At 38.8% G+C, this 16,355-nt stretch overlaps 1 protein-coding gene across 9 annotated transcripts in view; it reads left to right on the top strand.

Moving 5' to 3' along the window:
* The window catches only part of LOC144381391 (uncharacterized), an 89,632-nt gene that overhangs the window by 43,742 nt on the left and 29,535 nt on the right, over positions 1-16,355 (top strand). For 4 of the 9 annotated variants that reach the window (XR_013446555.1, XR_013446553.1, XR_013446552.1 and 1 more), the window contains exon 2: positions 4,344-4,413. Coding sequence is in view for 2 of the 9 variants with exons in the window: in XM_078069390.1 (XP_077925516.1) it covers positions 4,344-4,413; positions 7,916-8,058 (213 nt within the window). In the remaining 7 variants the exon portion in view is untranslated. Of the gene's footprint in view, positions 1-4,343; positions 4,414-7,648; positions 8,520-16,355 lie in introns of those variants that run through there. The other 5 variants (XM_078069391.1, XM_078069390.1, XR_013446550.1 and 2 more) reach the window with 4 other exon arrangements.

The following is a 16,355-nucleotide window of genomic DNA, read 5'->3' as shown; positions in this document are numbered from 1 at the left end:
CATCTACTATTCAATGTAAGTTTTAGAATAAGCTCACCTATATTATTATAGACTTTCACTTGCTGAGAATATTTAAAAGTAATGGTTAAGTAAATATTCCCTTCCTTCCTTTGTATAGTTTTTATTGCCAAAAGAAGATTATTGTAACTAAGTATAGCAATCACCTTCATTAAAACAAAACTTGTGCTATTATTACTATAGATCTGCCATTAAGAATAAAACATTCAGGACCATGTAAAATTTTGGTAGTGTCATATATATATATATATATATATATATATATATATATATATATTTATGGTGCTACTCGTCTGAGAAAAATTGGGTACAGAAAAGACTTATCATGGAATCTTGTTTGGGCCCCATGGGCACACATCATTCTTAGAAAAGCATAGCGAAACTTGGTGCAAGAACATAGTTATCTGCATCTGTCATTTTCTGTTTTGGTGGCCTTGGGACAGGAATGGTGTCATCTGAGCTAGCCTGCCTTTCTTTGACCTTGGATAAAGAACAACTCTCCAGTCTGTAGCTGAGATGAGATCCTTTGGGTTTCCTGTTTTGTCATGGCCGCAACACTGCTGTGTCCACCCTGGAGAACAACTTGACAACTCTTTTTTTTTTTTAAGTCACATCACAAGTATATCTTTTCCAAACAATTTCTTTCCCTGATTGCTTTTAGTCCTGTTGGTGAATAAACCCTACTTAGAGCCTGTAGTAGATAATTTGCGTGGTTTCCCCTCGGTCCATTGCCATACTTCGCTGAAAGCTGCCATATTTTTATGTGACCCTAGTCTTCCCAAACCTGGCCAGAGATCGATGGACCAGAGATGAATGCGTGACCTTAGCTCTTCCTAATCTTTCTTCCCCAGGAGCTTGGAATCTGATTCAGAGCATGTCAGTCACCCCGAGGGCATAACAACCTGGCAGCCAAGGCTGTCACCGTGTAAAAGTCATCCTTAGCCAACACACCTGGAATCCATTTAGACCAATTTTCTGTGAGGTTAAAATGAATACTAAGTTTGTATTTTACCAATGGAAAAATGCACTAGAACATAGGCAAAGCCGGGGGTATGTCTCTTATGTATCAATTTGCCTCTAAAGTAGAGGGAAAAAAGAAAAAGATATCTGAACATGTGAACATGGAGAATAATATATTATTTCTGGCAAAAATATCCTAAGGATATATTTCCAAATCGATAAGTGTGGGTGGTTTCCTAGAAGCAAATTGTACTACATGGTCGGTTTTTTCTTTGTTTTTATGCTGTTTTCTCCAAAAGATGTATCTAGTTGTTGTGCATCCTATAGGAAGCTATGTTAGATAGATTGAAATATGCTTTAGTGTCCCCATGTTCTCACCCTTCCATATCTCCCACATTGTACCTTGCCATGCTTACCTTTCATATTTTTTTAAGTAAAACTTCAACTAGGAACGACTCTATCAAATGCATACTAGAAATGTATGCAGAAAAGAAACTGGTGTGAGAGGCTGCTTTGGTGCATTTTAATATACATAATTTTCGACACAGTGCTTATTTTGAGAAAATTGTAAGATATAAACAAAGCTTTAAAAAAGAACCATTGACTATTCAGAGGAAGGCATATAAATATCTAGAAAGTTAGGAGAAAGAATGAGGTCATTTTTATAGTCCAGAAGCTGAATTGAGCATCACGTAGCAAGGGGTGATGCTGCTGTTAAATTACCTCCTCACAGTTCTACTTCTTTCATTGAACACAAGATACACGGATAGAGGTTCTTTTTCAGGGAAGGGGCCAGGTTTCGATTTGACACTTTTGACTTGGCGTCCTTTATTTTTTAAACCTCTCCTTTCCTGAAATTCCCCTTCCCTCTTTGATGCTGCAGGATTCTGCCCACATCCTCTCGTCTTCATTGGCAATTCACTCTCCAAGCTCATTTGCTCTGCTTCCGAATGCATCACAGGAACGCCCAAGAACAAATATTGCCCTCAGTTTTTTGCAATTAAGGCTTATTAATTGCGTTTGTTTCCATTTCCAGCTTTTACCAGCTCTCCCTTTTGTCCTTCACACAGTTGGTTTACTAAGACTTGGGTTGCATCTTCATTATTAGGAAAAACTGAAACTATGAGTTGGTTGATTACTGGAAACAATGCCAAACAGCTAAATTTCTCCCAAACTAAATATATTTTTTATATATTGAATGTGCTTTTATTTTCCTTAGTGCTGGAAAAGATCTCCATTTCCCTAGAATTAAAATGTACGCCATTGACCTTGTATCAGACACCTTCTGAAATGAGCACAATGTCTATGTACATCATGTACCAGTGATGGGTTCAGTTGATACAGATATAAAAGGAAATTTGAGACCACTCTTCCCCATTCTGGGTAAACTTATGTCAGAAGAATAACAAAAACTACTGTTCATTTAAGATAATGATAGATAATGCGTGTTAAACACTTTCTATATGCCAGGCTCTCTTTTAAATGCTTAACCTGAAACATCTCATTAAATTCTCAGGAGAATCCTGTGCTGTAAGCTATTCCCACGTTAGCCTCAATTCACATGAGATCACTGAAACACAGAGAACTTACACACAGCTCAGGGGAGGCAGAACTGGGAGCAAAAAACAGTCTCTCCAGAAAATATGCTTTTAAACTTTATCCCACACTGCCTTTTGGCAATGTAAGAAATGCATAGAATAATTCAAAGTGTCTCTTTTAATGAAGTATGATGTTTAAATATGGCTAGTAGAGGATTCATTCTCAGCCACTGCCTTTGCATTTTTGACTTCTAAAACTGACTCTTATTGTGATCCCATTTACTTGGTTCTTACTCATATTATAAAATGACAATGAGGTGTTTCCTACTCAGTGGAACATGGAGTAGAGAAATGTTCCATATAGAACAGATGATTAAATATAGTGTGTAAGATGATCTGTGTAAGATGCAACAAGATCAATTATGGTTAACCCTTGAACACAGAAGTTTGAACTGTGTGGGTTCATTTATATATGGATTTTTTACAGTACAGTAATATAAATGTATTTTCGCTTCTTTATGATTTTCTTAATAAAATTTTCTTTTTTCTAGCTTACTTTATTATAAGAATACAATATATAATACATATAACATACAAAATACGTGTTAATCTACTGTTTATGTTATCAGCAAGGCTTCCTGTAGAAGGCTATTACTAGTTAAGTTTTTGGAGAATCAAAAGTTATACACAGATTTTCAACTCCATGGAGGGGGGGTCAGCACTCTTTACCCCTATGTTGTTCAGGGTTCAATTGTATATCTCTCTCTCCGTCCTAGACTTCTTTTCTTTAAATCTCCATTTCCAAATGCCTCTTTGATATCTCCACAGGATCTCTCACAAGCATTGCAAATCTACCTTCTCTAACTGCTACCACCAGCCTCCACCTTGCTTACAAACCCAAATCTGCTTTTTCTTTTAGTTTTCCTTGTTTCAGTTCGTGAAACAGCCACTTACAAGAACAAGTGAGAATTATCTTAATTTTCTTGCTCCTTTTCCCCAACATTACTTCTGAAATACTTTCTCTTTTTCTACCTCGGTGAGAAAGCCTTCCTTGAAACCCTGTCGTTCCCCAATTAGTCTTCTCAAATAGTGCCTTAGTTATCATTGCCATTCTACTTTCCAAACAGCTGGTACATGAATTTCCTAACATGCAAATCCTATCATGCTCCTCATTTGCTTCATTTCATTTCTTTTCTTTTTTTCTTTTTTTTTTTTAGATTTTATTTATTTATTTGACAGGGAGACAGAGAGCACAAGTAGAGAGGCAGGCAGAAGCAGGCTCTCTGCCGAGCGGAGAGCGTGATGGGGGGCAGAGAGCCTGATGGGGGGGGCTTGATCCCAGGACCCTGGGATCATGACCTGAGCTGAAGCGAAGGAAGAGGCTTAACTGACTGAGCCACCCAGGCGCCCCTCATTTGCTTCATTTCTTAGCAATTCCTCCTACTTTCAGGATTAAGTAGGTTGTTCCTACCCTTCCTGGCTTACCTCCCCAAGTTTCCATACACACTTTTCAATTCAGTTACATCAAAGCATGCTCAGTCTCTTACTAAGACAGATGTTCTATGACTTTGTTAAATGTTGGATGACTGCATATATGGGTGGTTCCCAACCCCTATTTAATCACCTGGTCAACTTCTATTCTTCCCCTGGGAAAGACCAATCACGACCTCCTTTTAGAAATGTTTTGTCCCTGAAACCCCACATCGACCAACTAAATTAGGTATTCTTTTCATGTGCTGATACGTTACTGATGCGTTTCTATTTTAATCATACTTGTTTCTAATCTTTTTTTTTTTTTTTTTTTTGGTGTACCTTTTCAATGTGAAGCTTTTGAGGACAGAGACTATGTGTTCATCATCTTCTGTATTTGAGCACCTTGAATTCTGCCTGATGCATGGTAAGTGTTCAGTACATGTTTGTTGAATTGAATTGAAATTTTGACACATGTCTTAAAATTGTGATTAACAAAAAACAGAAATAGTGTTGGCTGCCCTGAACAATAACAAAAGTGAAATGACAGAACATTGACTATAACAGAAAATAACTTTCAGGGCATGTTATGGCACTTTGCACAATAATCCAATTGCCTCCATATTTTTTATGTATCTATGCTATTTTATAATACAGGCAATGCTCAGAGATTTCTGGTAATGGTACCTCAAGACATTGAATTATCAAGATTCAATTATTTGTAATATACTTGATCTTTTATCACGAAAAACAGCCAGATCACATCAACCTAAAAGTAAAAAATAGAATCATAGTTATTATAAACTATTTTCCTCTATTCTCTAAACTTCTCGGCAAAAACTCTAGACTCCTCACAAATTCCTCCTGAATAGTTCTTGCAGACCTTAGGCGGGTGTCCACGTATGCTAGGTAAGCAAGTACCATTGACTATGTGTAGCACCCGCCATGCTTCTCCTCTCCTGATCCCACTTGCCCTGGCTGTGTTTTCTGTCTCTGCCAACGCTTTTTGTGATAGGTGTCTTTGTGTTCAGTAAAATGGTATCTGTGCCAGAATACTAATGGCCAGCCCTCTCCTCTCCAAAGAGACTGCTTTTAAAGCCAGCCTGGATTACCCAACAGACAGATTAAGTACATGCTTAGAGCACTAACAAAATCTAGGCATCAGAAAAACTTCTGTAAAACATTTATTGGCTATTCAAAAAAATTTATTGGTTTAGTTTATAGCAGAATCATAACCTATTTAAATGGTCTTATATTTATTTAAGAGCTTGGAATTATTATTCTTTTTGAATGTCCATGTGGGAGAAGCAGCATAATCTTTTCAGTCTCAAAGCCTCCAGACATCTTATGGCAGCCCTCACTGACACGAACGTCCACTGCTGGCCGGGCAACAACCGCAGATGCCCAGGGTGAAGGGTGCTTATGTCTGTGCTGCCAGCCCCATCTCATATTTGAGACTCAAACATGTGCTTGACATTTCCCAGATATTTTTTTCCCCTTTTTGGCCTATTTTTATTACAACTCCTTTGCTCCAGCACTCAGTGGTGAGTTCATGGAGATTGAACTAAAGGACACTCTCACAGCTATATTCAGAAACACTCTTCAGACTTTGGCCTATGCTCTTAATGGTCTTTTCCTCTTGGAATAAGTTGCTTATGGTGAAGAATCTTGGTGCTTTCTGTAAGTAGACCCTGCCCCCTGCCCACTGCCAGCACCCCGGGTAGGTTTAAAGCAAGGGTCACTGAAACTAGGTTCTGTACAGGAATCCTGGTTCATTTTTCAGTCACAATTGAAAATAATATGTTTTCTTTTCTCAAACTCCAGTTAACAGGACTATCCCTTATCCACACCATCTGATTAATTGAGGTGTTACTGTAACATTTTGATCTCAGAATTGTAAAATAAACAGCCGAGGACTTTGAACAGACTCAAGGAACACAGACCCTTCCAGAAAAAAATAAACATAACTTGTGTTAAAAATATTAAAGAAGACAGTTTAGGTGATACAAACAAACTTTATTTAACACTTTATAAAGCAGGCGGCCTCCATTCCCAAGGGTCCCAAGAACTGCAAAATAGGGCAGAAAGCAGGGACTTTTTATAGGATCAAGAAAAAGGAACAGGGAAAAGTAGAAAGTAGAAAATGAATAAAGAACAAGGAAATAAGCATAGAGCCCCAAGTTTGGCTTGATGTTTGGGGATTGGCTGACTGGACATACTGCATTTCAAGGATTTTATTTATTTATTTATTTGACAGAGAGAGACACAGTGAGAGAGGGAACACAAGCCAGGGGGAGTGGGAGAGGGAGAAGCAGGTTTCTCCCGGAGCAGAGAGCCCGATATGGGACTCGATCCCAGGACCCTGGGACACCATGACCTGAGCCGAAGGCAGTTGCTTAACAACTGAGCCACCCAGGCGCCCCTGGACATACTGCATTTCAAGTTGAGGGGAGCATTTACAGGGATGTGAAAGTTATCTAAGTTTCCATTTGCTCTCATGACTCCCTGGGCAAGAGTGGCTCCATCTTGGGCCTAGAAACTTATTTCAACACTTGCTACATGTTACCCTGTCTGAATCATCCCTAAATAATTAAAGGTTGAGTAGGAGCTCAGGAAGTCCATTGGTGAATACATAGTCCTCACCTAATCATTCCACATGCAATATTCCGGTGGCCTCATATCAGTTGTCTGGACAAGGAGTGGGCAAGGGGGAGAGGATTTCCTTCTAATCTGATTGCAGAACATCCCCGGGTTTCACTGAGTCTGTAGGAAAATTTCCCAAAATGAACTATAATGATTTTTTTCATTTAAAAGCAAAAGAAGTGGCAATGACAGTAACAATGAGTGCCAAATTTGCTTTGATTCTTTTTTGCAGCCATCTGCTCTTCTCTTTGTGCTCCGTATTGTAGCGTCTGTTGAGAGCATTGAGCGAGATAACTGGAAATAAGCAAAATAGACTCTACTTCACTGAATCCTAAATTGCTACAATGCATAGTTTTGTTTTTTAAGAAGTGATCTTTAAATATAAAACTGAAATAAATACAGGAAATTCAAGTGATTTTGTGATAGATACTATATTAGTTTGACAGAAACAAAAATACAGTGAAGTAAAAGAAAAGATTGTTTATTTCTCTATCATGTAATAGCCAGAGGTTATTTATCCAGAACCAGCTGGGAGGCTCTGCATGGACACATTTTGTTTGGTTCTTGTATGATATCTGCCAGGCCAAGAAGAACCCATACCCAGATCTGATGGAGAAGACTGAATATCACCCAGAAATCCTAACTTCATGCTGTATGGAAAAACAGAAGGGATTTTGGGTTGTCTTTTTTGGGGAAGAAGAAGAATTGTATTAATAGAAAGAAGAGAGTTTGTGGGATTTGGAGGAGGAGGGAAGTACAGAGGGGCAGACTGAAGCCCTCTGTCTCCCCGTATTCTTTCTTTCCTTCTTATATTAGCAATAGAATTCCTCAACCTTCAGCTGGGCACATACATCCCTTCACATCTGCAAGCTACACGCTATTTTCCCAGGCTCTCTTGCCAATGTCAGACCATTTGACTAAGTTCAGGCTGATGAGGTATGAAAGAATCTGAGGAATGCCATTTCCAGGTCATCTCTTTATGGATGCTTACTTTGTACTCTTCCTTTTCTGTTGCCTAGAAAATGGTGACAACTGGAGAAATTTTGGAAACTGTAGGTTGAAGACAAGAGCCATCCCCAGCCCTGGAATGCTCACCTTCGGAGTGTTCATTTATTTAAGCACCCTGTGACAGTTTCTAAAACCTGACATAAAGAAGTGGAGTCTATGTCTCCTTCCTTTGAAGGACTTGTAACTTCTGCCCCCAATGAATTATGGCAAAAGTGACACTATGTGACTTCCAAGACTTGGCCAGAAGAGACCATGTGACTTCCATTTGGTTTTCCCAGAATCTCAGTCTCGGGAAGCCTTTTGGAACTTCTTTTGGAACAACTGCGTTGCTGTGTCAAGCCCAAGACCCAAGGAGAGGTCACGTATAGGGTCCTGGATGACAACCAGAGCTAAGCCCAGCCTTCAAGTCCTTCCAGCCAAGGTACAGAAACCTCAGTAAAGAACCCTCCAGACAATTCCTGCTCCTGGTCATTTGGATCGCCCCCAGAACTTCCCATCTTCATGGCTGGGGCCCCAGACATGTTGGAACAAAGGAAGCCATCTTTGCTCTATCCTAACCCAAGCCCTAACTCATAGTATCTGTGAGTGTAAAAGTGCTCTAAGTATTTTGGCATGTCCTTATTAAAGCCACTTAGCCTATACCCTAAATAATAAATACCAGATTGGAAACTATTTATATAATGTGTTAAACCAAAACAAGACTATTTTAAGCACCCAACAAAATCTTGAATGCTAATTAGCTATGTCAGATAGAACCGTTTACCTATACTTAAGCAACCACCAGATTAGGGCAATTCTGACAAAAGCTGTTCAGATCTCTGGAGGAAAAATGGAGGCTGCTCTGAAATTTGACCCTCTCATATTATATCGTGGGCATTTGTCTGATTTGCTGGATTGATGTCATTCATACCTATATCTTCTTTCCTTTTCCTTATAGAGGAATAGAGACTCTCATCTCTATTATTTTTCTACCTTTTTCATTAGTAGGATGAAAACGTACACTATAAAGTGATAGACAAAGATAGATATAGACATAAATTACAATACTTTCTTGGGCCACAGGCCACCACACTTGGGAGAAAGAAAAAGAGATTGTGGTTGATGAAACTAACCCCCAAAAGACCATGTGCATCAAAAATCTTTTGTTGTCTTATATAGTTGAAATCCTGTAAGTGATGGATCAAGGATGAACAATCCAACAGCCATACCTTCTCATATTCGGAGAGATAGAAACGAATCAAAAACCAAATCTAATTCTGTTCATTTCCACTTTTCTCTATTTCCCTCTGCTTTATCAGCTCTTTTCTTCTGATGTTGCAGATGACATGAAATTCCGGCAGGACAGGTTGAATATATTTTAGCAGCTTATATAAACTATCTAAACCATATAAAAGACTTTTCTCAAAATAAATATTCTTGGGTTTGCTTTCTTGAAAGTACTCAGATAGCCCAGGGCAGAGTGAGGTTCGAGGTATGGATGCAAAGACAGGAGACCTGGCTCCTCCTTCTGAATCCTTCACTTGGCGACCCCAACCAAATCTCTGATTGGGAAGCCCGTGTTCCTCAAATGTAAAAGATGGGTTGTATTAAACTCTTTCTAAAGTGTCTTCCATTTCTAAGATTTTGCAAACATATTGATTTAAAGAATAGTAGTTAAGAGTGTGGGTTCTTAAGCCCTTAGCCTGGGCTTGAATCCCAATTCTCCCACTTACCATCTGTGTAACCTTGGGCGACTGACTTAACTTTTATGTATCTCAGCTATGTCATTTAAAACATGTGCAAATGATGGTCCCTACCTCATACGGTTACGTGAGGATTCAATGAGGCAACGTGTGCATAGTGAATAAGATAGTGTCTGACGCATGGAGGACTCAATGAGCATTTAATTCTATTGTACATAAAAAAAAACACCCATTATTGCATGTTCATTAGAGAACGCAGAAGCCCAAGGGCACAAGACTAGTAAATTGTGGAGCAACATCTCAACCATGGCTACGGTTGACCGCAAATACCCAGAAAGTGTGGCTTATTGAAAATTCTAAGAAATGGCTATATATAACATCTCCAAATCTTTAGAATCACAGAATTATCTGAAGACAGTGAGTTTGAAGTCCTGAGTTTGTTATTATTATGTTTGCCTACTTTTTTAGTGTCCCTTTCTGGCAAGCTTTATAGTTTTCATTTTTCTTTGGCAGTGAAAGCTACTTGTTTTGTTTTTGGTTCCGTTTCTGTGAAACGGTCTGAATTTCCTAGTCCAACACTTTCTTCCAGGATTTTCCCAGGGGCACATACTGGAGAAATATATGATATGGGTCCTTATACTAGCCAAGCATCAGACATTAGCAATTTCTAAGTTAACCTTTTATTTATTAGCAGGGTAATTTCTTTACTCTTTTATTCATTTATTTTTATAACCTGGACAGGGGAGATATACAGAAAGACAAGAAGGTAAGTGATCTTGAGTCAGATGAAAGGGAAAGAAGAGAAAGCAGACTGAGGCAAAACCAGGGTAGCAAATTTAAGTAAAACCCTGTGGGTTCAAATAATACTCATCACCTACCATTTATGAGCTCCAACTCCTCCGAGCAGGATCTATGCTCCTTATTACTCAGAGCAACACACACAAAAACAACCAAATCACGGTTGAAATTTTCAGCTCTATTTTCCCCTCTAAGAAACTGAGAAAAATACTAAGAATGTTCATTGCCTTCAGATATTATTTCAAATAACGGTGCAATGATGCCCTGTTCTTATCGTTTTTATTTATTTAAGAAATATCAACTAAAATCTAATCTTGTGCCAAGTACTCAGCCTGACATTGCTGGTAGGGGGTTCGGGAGTGCTAAGACATAGAATGTCCAGGTTGTGACGACCAACTTCTGGTCTGGTGGAGTCTGATGAAGATGCTGGGTATGTAATACTAGTAATAACAATAATGGGAATAGAAGGCCATGGCCCCAGGAGTGGAAGAGAAGAGCTGTTTGCACGGCCCTGATCATGGCGCAGCTCCTGACTGGTATGCTGCTGGGGCGCCTGACGCGTGTGAGTGGGCGAGAGAGCATTTTCTCAGTGGGATCCTTCCGGATCAGTCAGTGTTACAAAGACCTAACGAGGCTTCGTAGCGGGGGGATGCTTTAAATCCCTTCTCAGAAGCTTATCAGATGCTAAAGGACTTCTGACTGATAAACATAAAATCAAGTTACGCTTCTTGAATATACACAGGCTGGGAGACAGGACAAGTCTGCTCAGCCTAGGCCTGAAGCCTGATAATTTGAATGTGATTAATATGAATTTTGCCAAGATTCATAAAAAGTAAATGAAATAGGCTAATGGGACAGGCCTCGTGCACAAAGCCAAATATAAGCTCGAGCAGCTGGGCTGGCCCTCGCTGAAATGGTTGAAGTAGGCACAATGTGACTTTGAAACCCTATCGTATGCTTCCCACTCTTTCTCTTCCTGGCCTGGCAACCAAGGTGCCCTCTAGACCCCTCGTCTCTCACCCCCTTTTATCCTGTTGACAGCCAGCTGCACAGAAACCCCCTCTAAGGCACGAGCCAGAAAGTGATTATGCCTCACTCCACATTTCCAAAGGGCTCCCGAAGGGTGGAAATCACTGCGGCTTTAAGACGTGGGCATCTAACGGTGGGACTTCAGGTTGTGGTGGAGGTGTTGTCTGGGGGCCACGGGGTTTTCTGCCTGTTTCTGCCCAGCACATCAGGAACAACTTACTCTATCATCTCTGTCAGGTTGCCTGAGCATGAGCTGCTTTTGGGGACAGGGCTGTCCAGTTGGAATCTCTTCAGCCTTCAACAGCAATTCCTAAGATAAGGCCTTTTTTGATCTTTTTAAAATGATGACAATCAAATTCTCTCCTTCTTTTGGATGAAGAGACTGAGAAGTAAATGTCAAGAACAAAATATCTTCACAGAGCCTCATAGCAACAATATCAGTGTCTTTCCAAACTGGCCAAATCACTGAGCTGCAAAATAACTCATCATCACTGTTGACCTTAGACTTGCTCACGCTCCCCCTGGGTCCTCACCCTCTCTTCACTCCATTTCATTTTGGAAAGCCAAAATAATTTTAAGATGCACTTAAAAGTGGATCTTTTAAATATTTATTGAAAGCATTGTCTCAGTCCTCTCAAAAGATAGTTTAAATTCTCAGCCAACTGTTTTCCATGTTTTTTTTTCCTCCCTGCACCAGGATTATATTTAAAATAACTTTTATTTACAAAACCGTATCTTAGCAACAGTGGCCCAGCACAAGAGTGTGTTATCTAAAGCAAACCAATTCCGGCCATAAACTATAGAAGCGAAGCAGCTGAATGTGATTGGTATAGCTCTCCCGAGATACCATGAGCCTGAGGTGTTACATGAGATTAAAGGCATATTTTTCAGAGACCCGGGATCATCTATTATCCATGTTTAACTCACGGGATGGGCCACACCTTTTATTCCTAATTATAGAATCATAAAATTTCAGAGCTGAAAGGGATATTGGAGGCTTCCTAGTCTAGTCCTGTGATGTGATAATGGGGTGAGGGGAAACAAGGGAAAAAAAGATACCTCACTTTCTTCAGAACACACCGGTGGTTAGAAGCAGTACTGGGCCAAGAAATCAGGTTTCCTGACTTTTCATCTGGTAACTCCAGTAACTTGTGTGAGAACACTGGTCTTGTCTTTATTGCACATGAATCCATTTAAATGCCCACTTTTAAAATGAACTTCTGAATGAATTGTTCTAACATGTCTGAATATAGATTTGAAGAAGCTTCTGCTTTTTGTGCAAAAAAATAAAGAGATGATATTTTCATTTTACATAATTCACAGTCTACTATTATTACCTTGGCAGAGATCACTGAAACTGAGAACATCACATGTCAGCACAAATCTAAGTGATTGCTTGTGATCGATGACAAACTCTGTTTGCACGTGTCCAAATTAAGAGAGACTCATCTAGTTCAATGAGATGTGACGAGGGCTGGTTCTGGAGTCGGACTCCCTCAGTATGAGTGCCAGCTCTACTTTCTAACTACTAGTGTTACCTTAGGAAAGATGCTCACACCTCTGTGCATCAGTGCCTCCCACTGAAAAACTGGGGATATATTCATATTTGTAGGGGTCTTGAGATAATTAAATGAGGTCACTTATTCAAAATGCTTATAACAGTTCCTGGCAAATAGCACATAAATATCTCTTAGCTATTTGAATTTGTAATCGTAGGGAAGTTATTAGGAGGATATCAATGGTAAGTTCTGACCACGTCTTTCTTCTTTCGGTCTGAGAACCTCTATTTAAGTTCTAAGCAATTAGCCTTATTATGAAGGATACTCTCAGGGGCTGTTCCAAAACATTCATTCATTTCCCAGTGTTTCTTTTTTTTTTTTAATTTTTTTATTTCTTCTGATATACAATAGATGCATTTGCAAGATGATTAGCCAGTTGTAATCTGTGGCCTTGAAGCAAAGAGAAAAAAACGACAAAAATACCTTTCACGTGGTTTAAGAACCTGTGACTTCAATCCCATTAATGTGATATTCAAATAACTAAGTTGGCAGGTTTAAAAAAATTCTGCATTTACTTAATTGAAAATAAGTGAAAAAAGAAACTGAGGCCCTGAGAGGTTAAATCACTTATTTTAAGTTAAACAAACAAACAAACCAAAAAACCCAGTCGTCAATTTTGCTACATCAGTTTATTAAGAGGAATATTAAATGGAAAGTCTGAATTTTCAGCTTTTTATTCAGGCATGAAAGAAACAGTCCCTTGAGATTTTCATATGTATTCACAAGGCCGGAAATCAAACTTTGTTCTACCAACTACTAGGCAATGTATAAGATGAACTAAAGGTTCAGAAAAGGTAAGCAGTATTGATAACGGCGTGAAGATATTCTTAGCTGGTCAATGCGTTATTGATAAATCATTAAAAGTTGTTGCACTAAAACTATTGGAGTATTTAAAAAATATCATAAATAATTAAAATGAATGTCTTTTCAGTTATAAACGTAACACAGATAATAAAATTAATGAGAAAAAAAAGCTTGCCTTGATTTTTAACTAGAACAAGCAATTATGCACTCCTTAAAGTCTACATTGATATTTAAGAGCAAAAGGAAAGACATAATATTTTCAAAAACATAACTTAAGTGTTAGCTGGTATCCATTAATTCTGCTAATTTGGGTCATATCCTTGATCTAATCAGTCTGTGACATTTGCATAGTTCATAACCATAAAACTTTCGTTAAAGTTGCATAAAGCATAAACATTTTTAAAGCGTATTTTAGCTATTTTTTATCTATTTGCAAGGAAGTTTCGCCATATTACTCTTTAACAAAAGATGCAAATGAGAGTCAGATATATTAGATTAACTCTGAAGAAACACAGCTAGTTAGTAAGGGAGCTGAACTTGGATTCCAGGTCTCCTGAATCCCAGACTGAGGGTTTTACTGATCAGACCAAATCGAGGGCATCCACCCCAAGTTATCCTGAGGAATGTTGTGCTCCTGGTTAGAATGCCTGAACTTCTTCCAATTACTATAGCTCTTTCCTCAAGGGATGAGCAAAAACTACCTTCAAAAATGCCACTGAGGATTTTTGCTGAATTGATTTTTCTGGATCTCACCCTAGACTTACTGAATCAGGAGTAGGGCAGTTTAACAAGCTCCCTAGGTAATTCTTATACACACTAAAGAGAGACACGAACCGGCAGGATAAAGTCCAGTTTCAAAACAAGGCCCTCCTGCCTACATCTTCAAACTTCTAATTGCAATTCTGTCCATTGAACTTTGTGATTCAGCAAAATCTTTCTACTTAGATCTCTCTGACCATACCTATCCATTCACACCTCTGGGCTTTTGTACTCATTCCCTCTGTCTGGAAAACATCTCTTTCCCCACCCATCTCCACCTATTTAGCAAACTAATCCTTCCTGAAACTAGTCAGGCTGCAACTTTTCTCAGTCTTTCCTTTACACCTAGAATCCAAATCAGTCCTTTCTGTTACTCCTTCTAGGAGCATGGGTATTTATCTGTTTGTTTGCATCTTGTGCAAACTGGTGCCCTTAGTTCCTAGATATAAAGGAAATGAAAGTGTTCAGAACAAGTCTCCCCAGAATGTGCTATTTTGGCATGTGGATGACTTGGAGCTGGAGATGATCGAGACTCAGCAGGCTCAAGAGAAACTTTTGTTCCTCCCTTAACTACCTAGAAGAATCTAAACTGGGTGTCTTTCTCAGAATAAGAGCTATTATCAGAGAGAAATTTTATCTGAATGACCCATCTGTATGGCAGGGCAAACATCTACTTACCAAACATCTGCTCTTTTTCTAATTGCCCTGTGAATTGCCCTCCTCGTCTTTGAAGCCCCAGGCTACTATCCCATTGCTTAGCTCAGGATGGCACATACATCTCACTTGACCTTTCTGTCTTTGAAGTCTCATATATGTGGGGTTCTTAAATGTACAAAATTAAACTTGATTTGCTCCTGTCAATCTGGTTTTTTTTTTCCGTCCATCTGTCTTATGTCAATTTAATTATTAGACCAGCCAGAAGAACCTTTGAAGGACAGAGGAAAATCCCCCTGACCAACAGAAACCGTAAATGTTTGATGAAAGAATAACAAAGTGCATAGTGTTGTGTAAGCTGTCACCATAATACTTCTGCAAATTGTTTGAGTTGTAATCACATACGGACTATTCAACTATGGAGTGCCAACATTTCCAGATGATACCATTGGTGTCCAAATATAAATCATTACCTATGATATTCATGGTGCTAGATAGAATAAAAACATACTTCAAAATCCCCTTTAGGCAATATTTATGCCAATTGGAATAATGTTCTAGATCTTCTTTCTTTCTTTTTTTCATCTTTTTGGGTCAAGTGCCTCTCAGGGCTGGAGACTGTTGCTTATAATACCAAAAAGCAGCTTCTATAGTTTCACTAACATTATACACAGATGAAAATATTTGGAAGTGCTGACTTCCTTCAAAGCCTTCATTTTTCTTTCTTCCTTTTGCTCTTACAGACCAGATAACTGTTTTCTGACCAGTATTATTTGTTTACAATTTAGTTCCTGTGGAATCTGATGTTGATTTTATAGTTGCTGCACTTTTAGGAGACCCAATTGCAGTAGACATTGGGTGCTTTATTTCGTATATTCCTCTTTTAGCCAGGGGCAATTTTACACCTCAAGATTCCTAATTTTGAATTTTGAAAATGTGATATATATGCATGGATAATGGTCCCCAGAACCATTTATTACAAATACTCATTTGCTGGATACTATAATCAGATAAATTAGATGGAGAGCAAAGAAAATTACAATAAAAAATATTAAGCAAAGTGAAAAATAGGATCAAGTCCTGAGAAAATATCCTTTTTTTTTTTAAAGATTTTATTTATTTATTTGTCAGAGAGAGAAAGAGAGCACAAGCAAGGGGAGTGGCAGGCAGAGGGAAAAGCAGGCTCCCCACTGAGCAAGGAGCCCAATGCAGGACTCGATCCCAGGACCCTGGGATCATGACCTGAGCCGAAGGCCGACGCTTAACCAACTGAGCCACCCAGGCTATCCCAAGAAAATATCCTTGTTAGATAAGTTGGAAGATGTCCTTGCGTATAATCATAGATAAAGTCAATGGTTACTTTTGTGAGAGTATATTTTTTATAATACAGTAGAGTTAAGACAGAATGAAATAAATATCATAATAGAAATGTA

Source organism: Halichoerus grypus, chromosome 3, assembly GCF_964656455.1.
Source record: "Halichoerus grypus chromosome 3, mHalGry1.hap1.1, whole genome shotgun sequence".
NCBI lineage: Eukaryota > Metazoa > Chordata > Mammalia > Carnivora > Phocidae > Halichoerus > Halichoerus grypus.
Note: the sequence above shows the minus strand (reverse complement) of the source record. Positions and strands in the feature narration are given on the sequence as shown.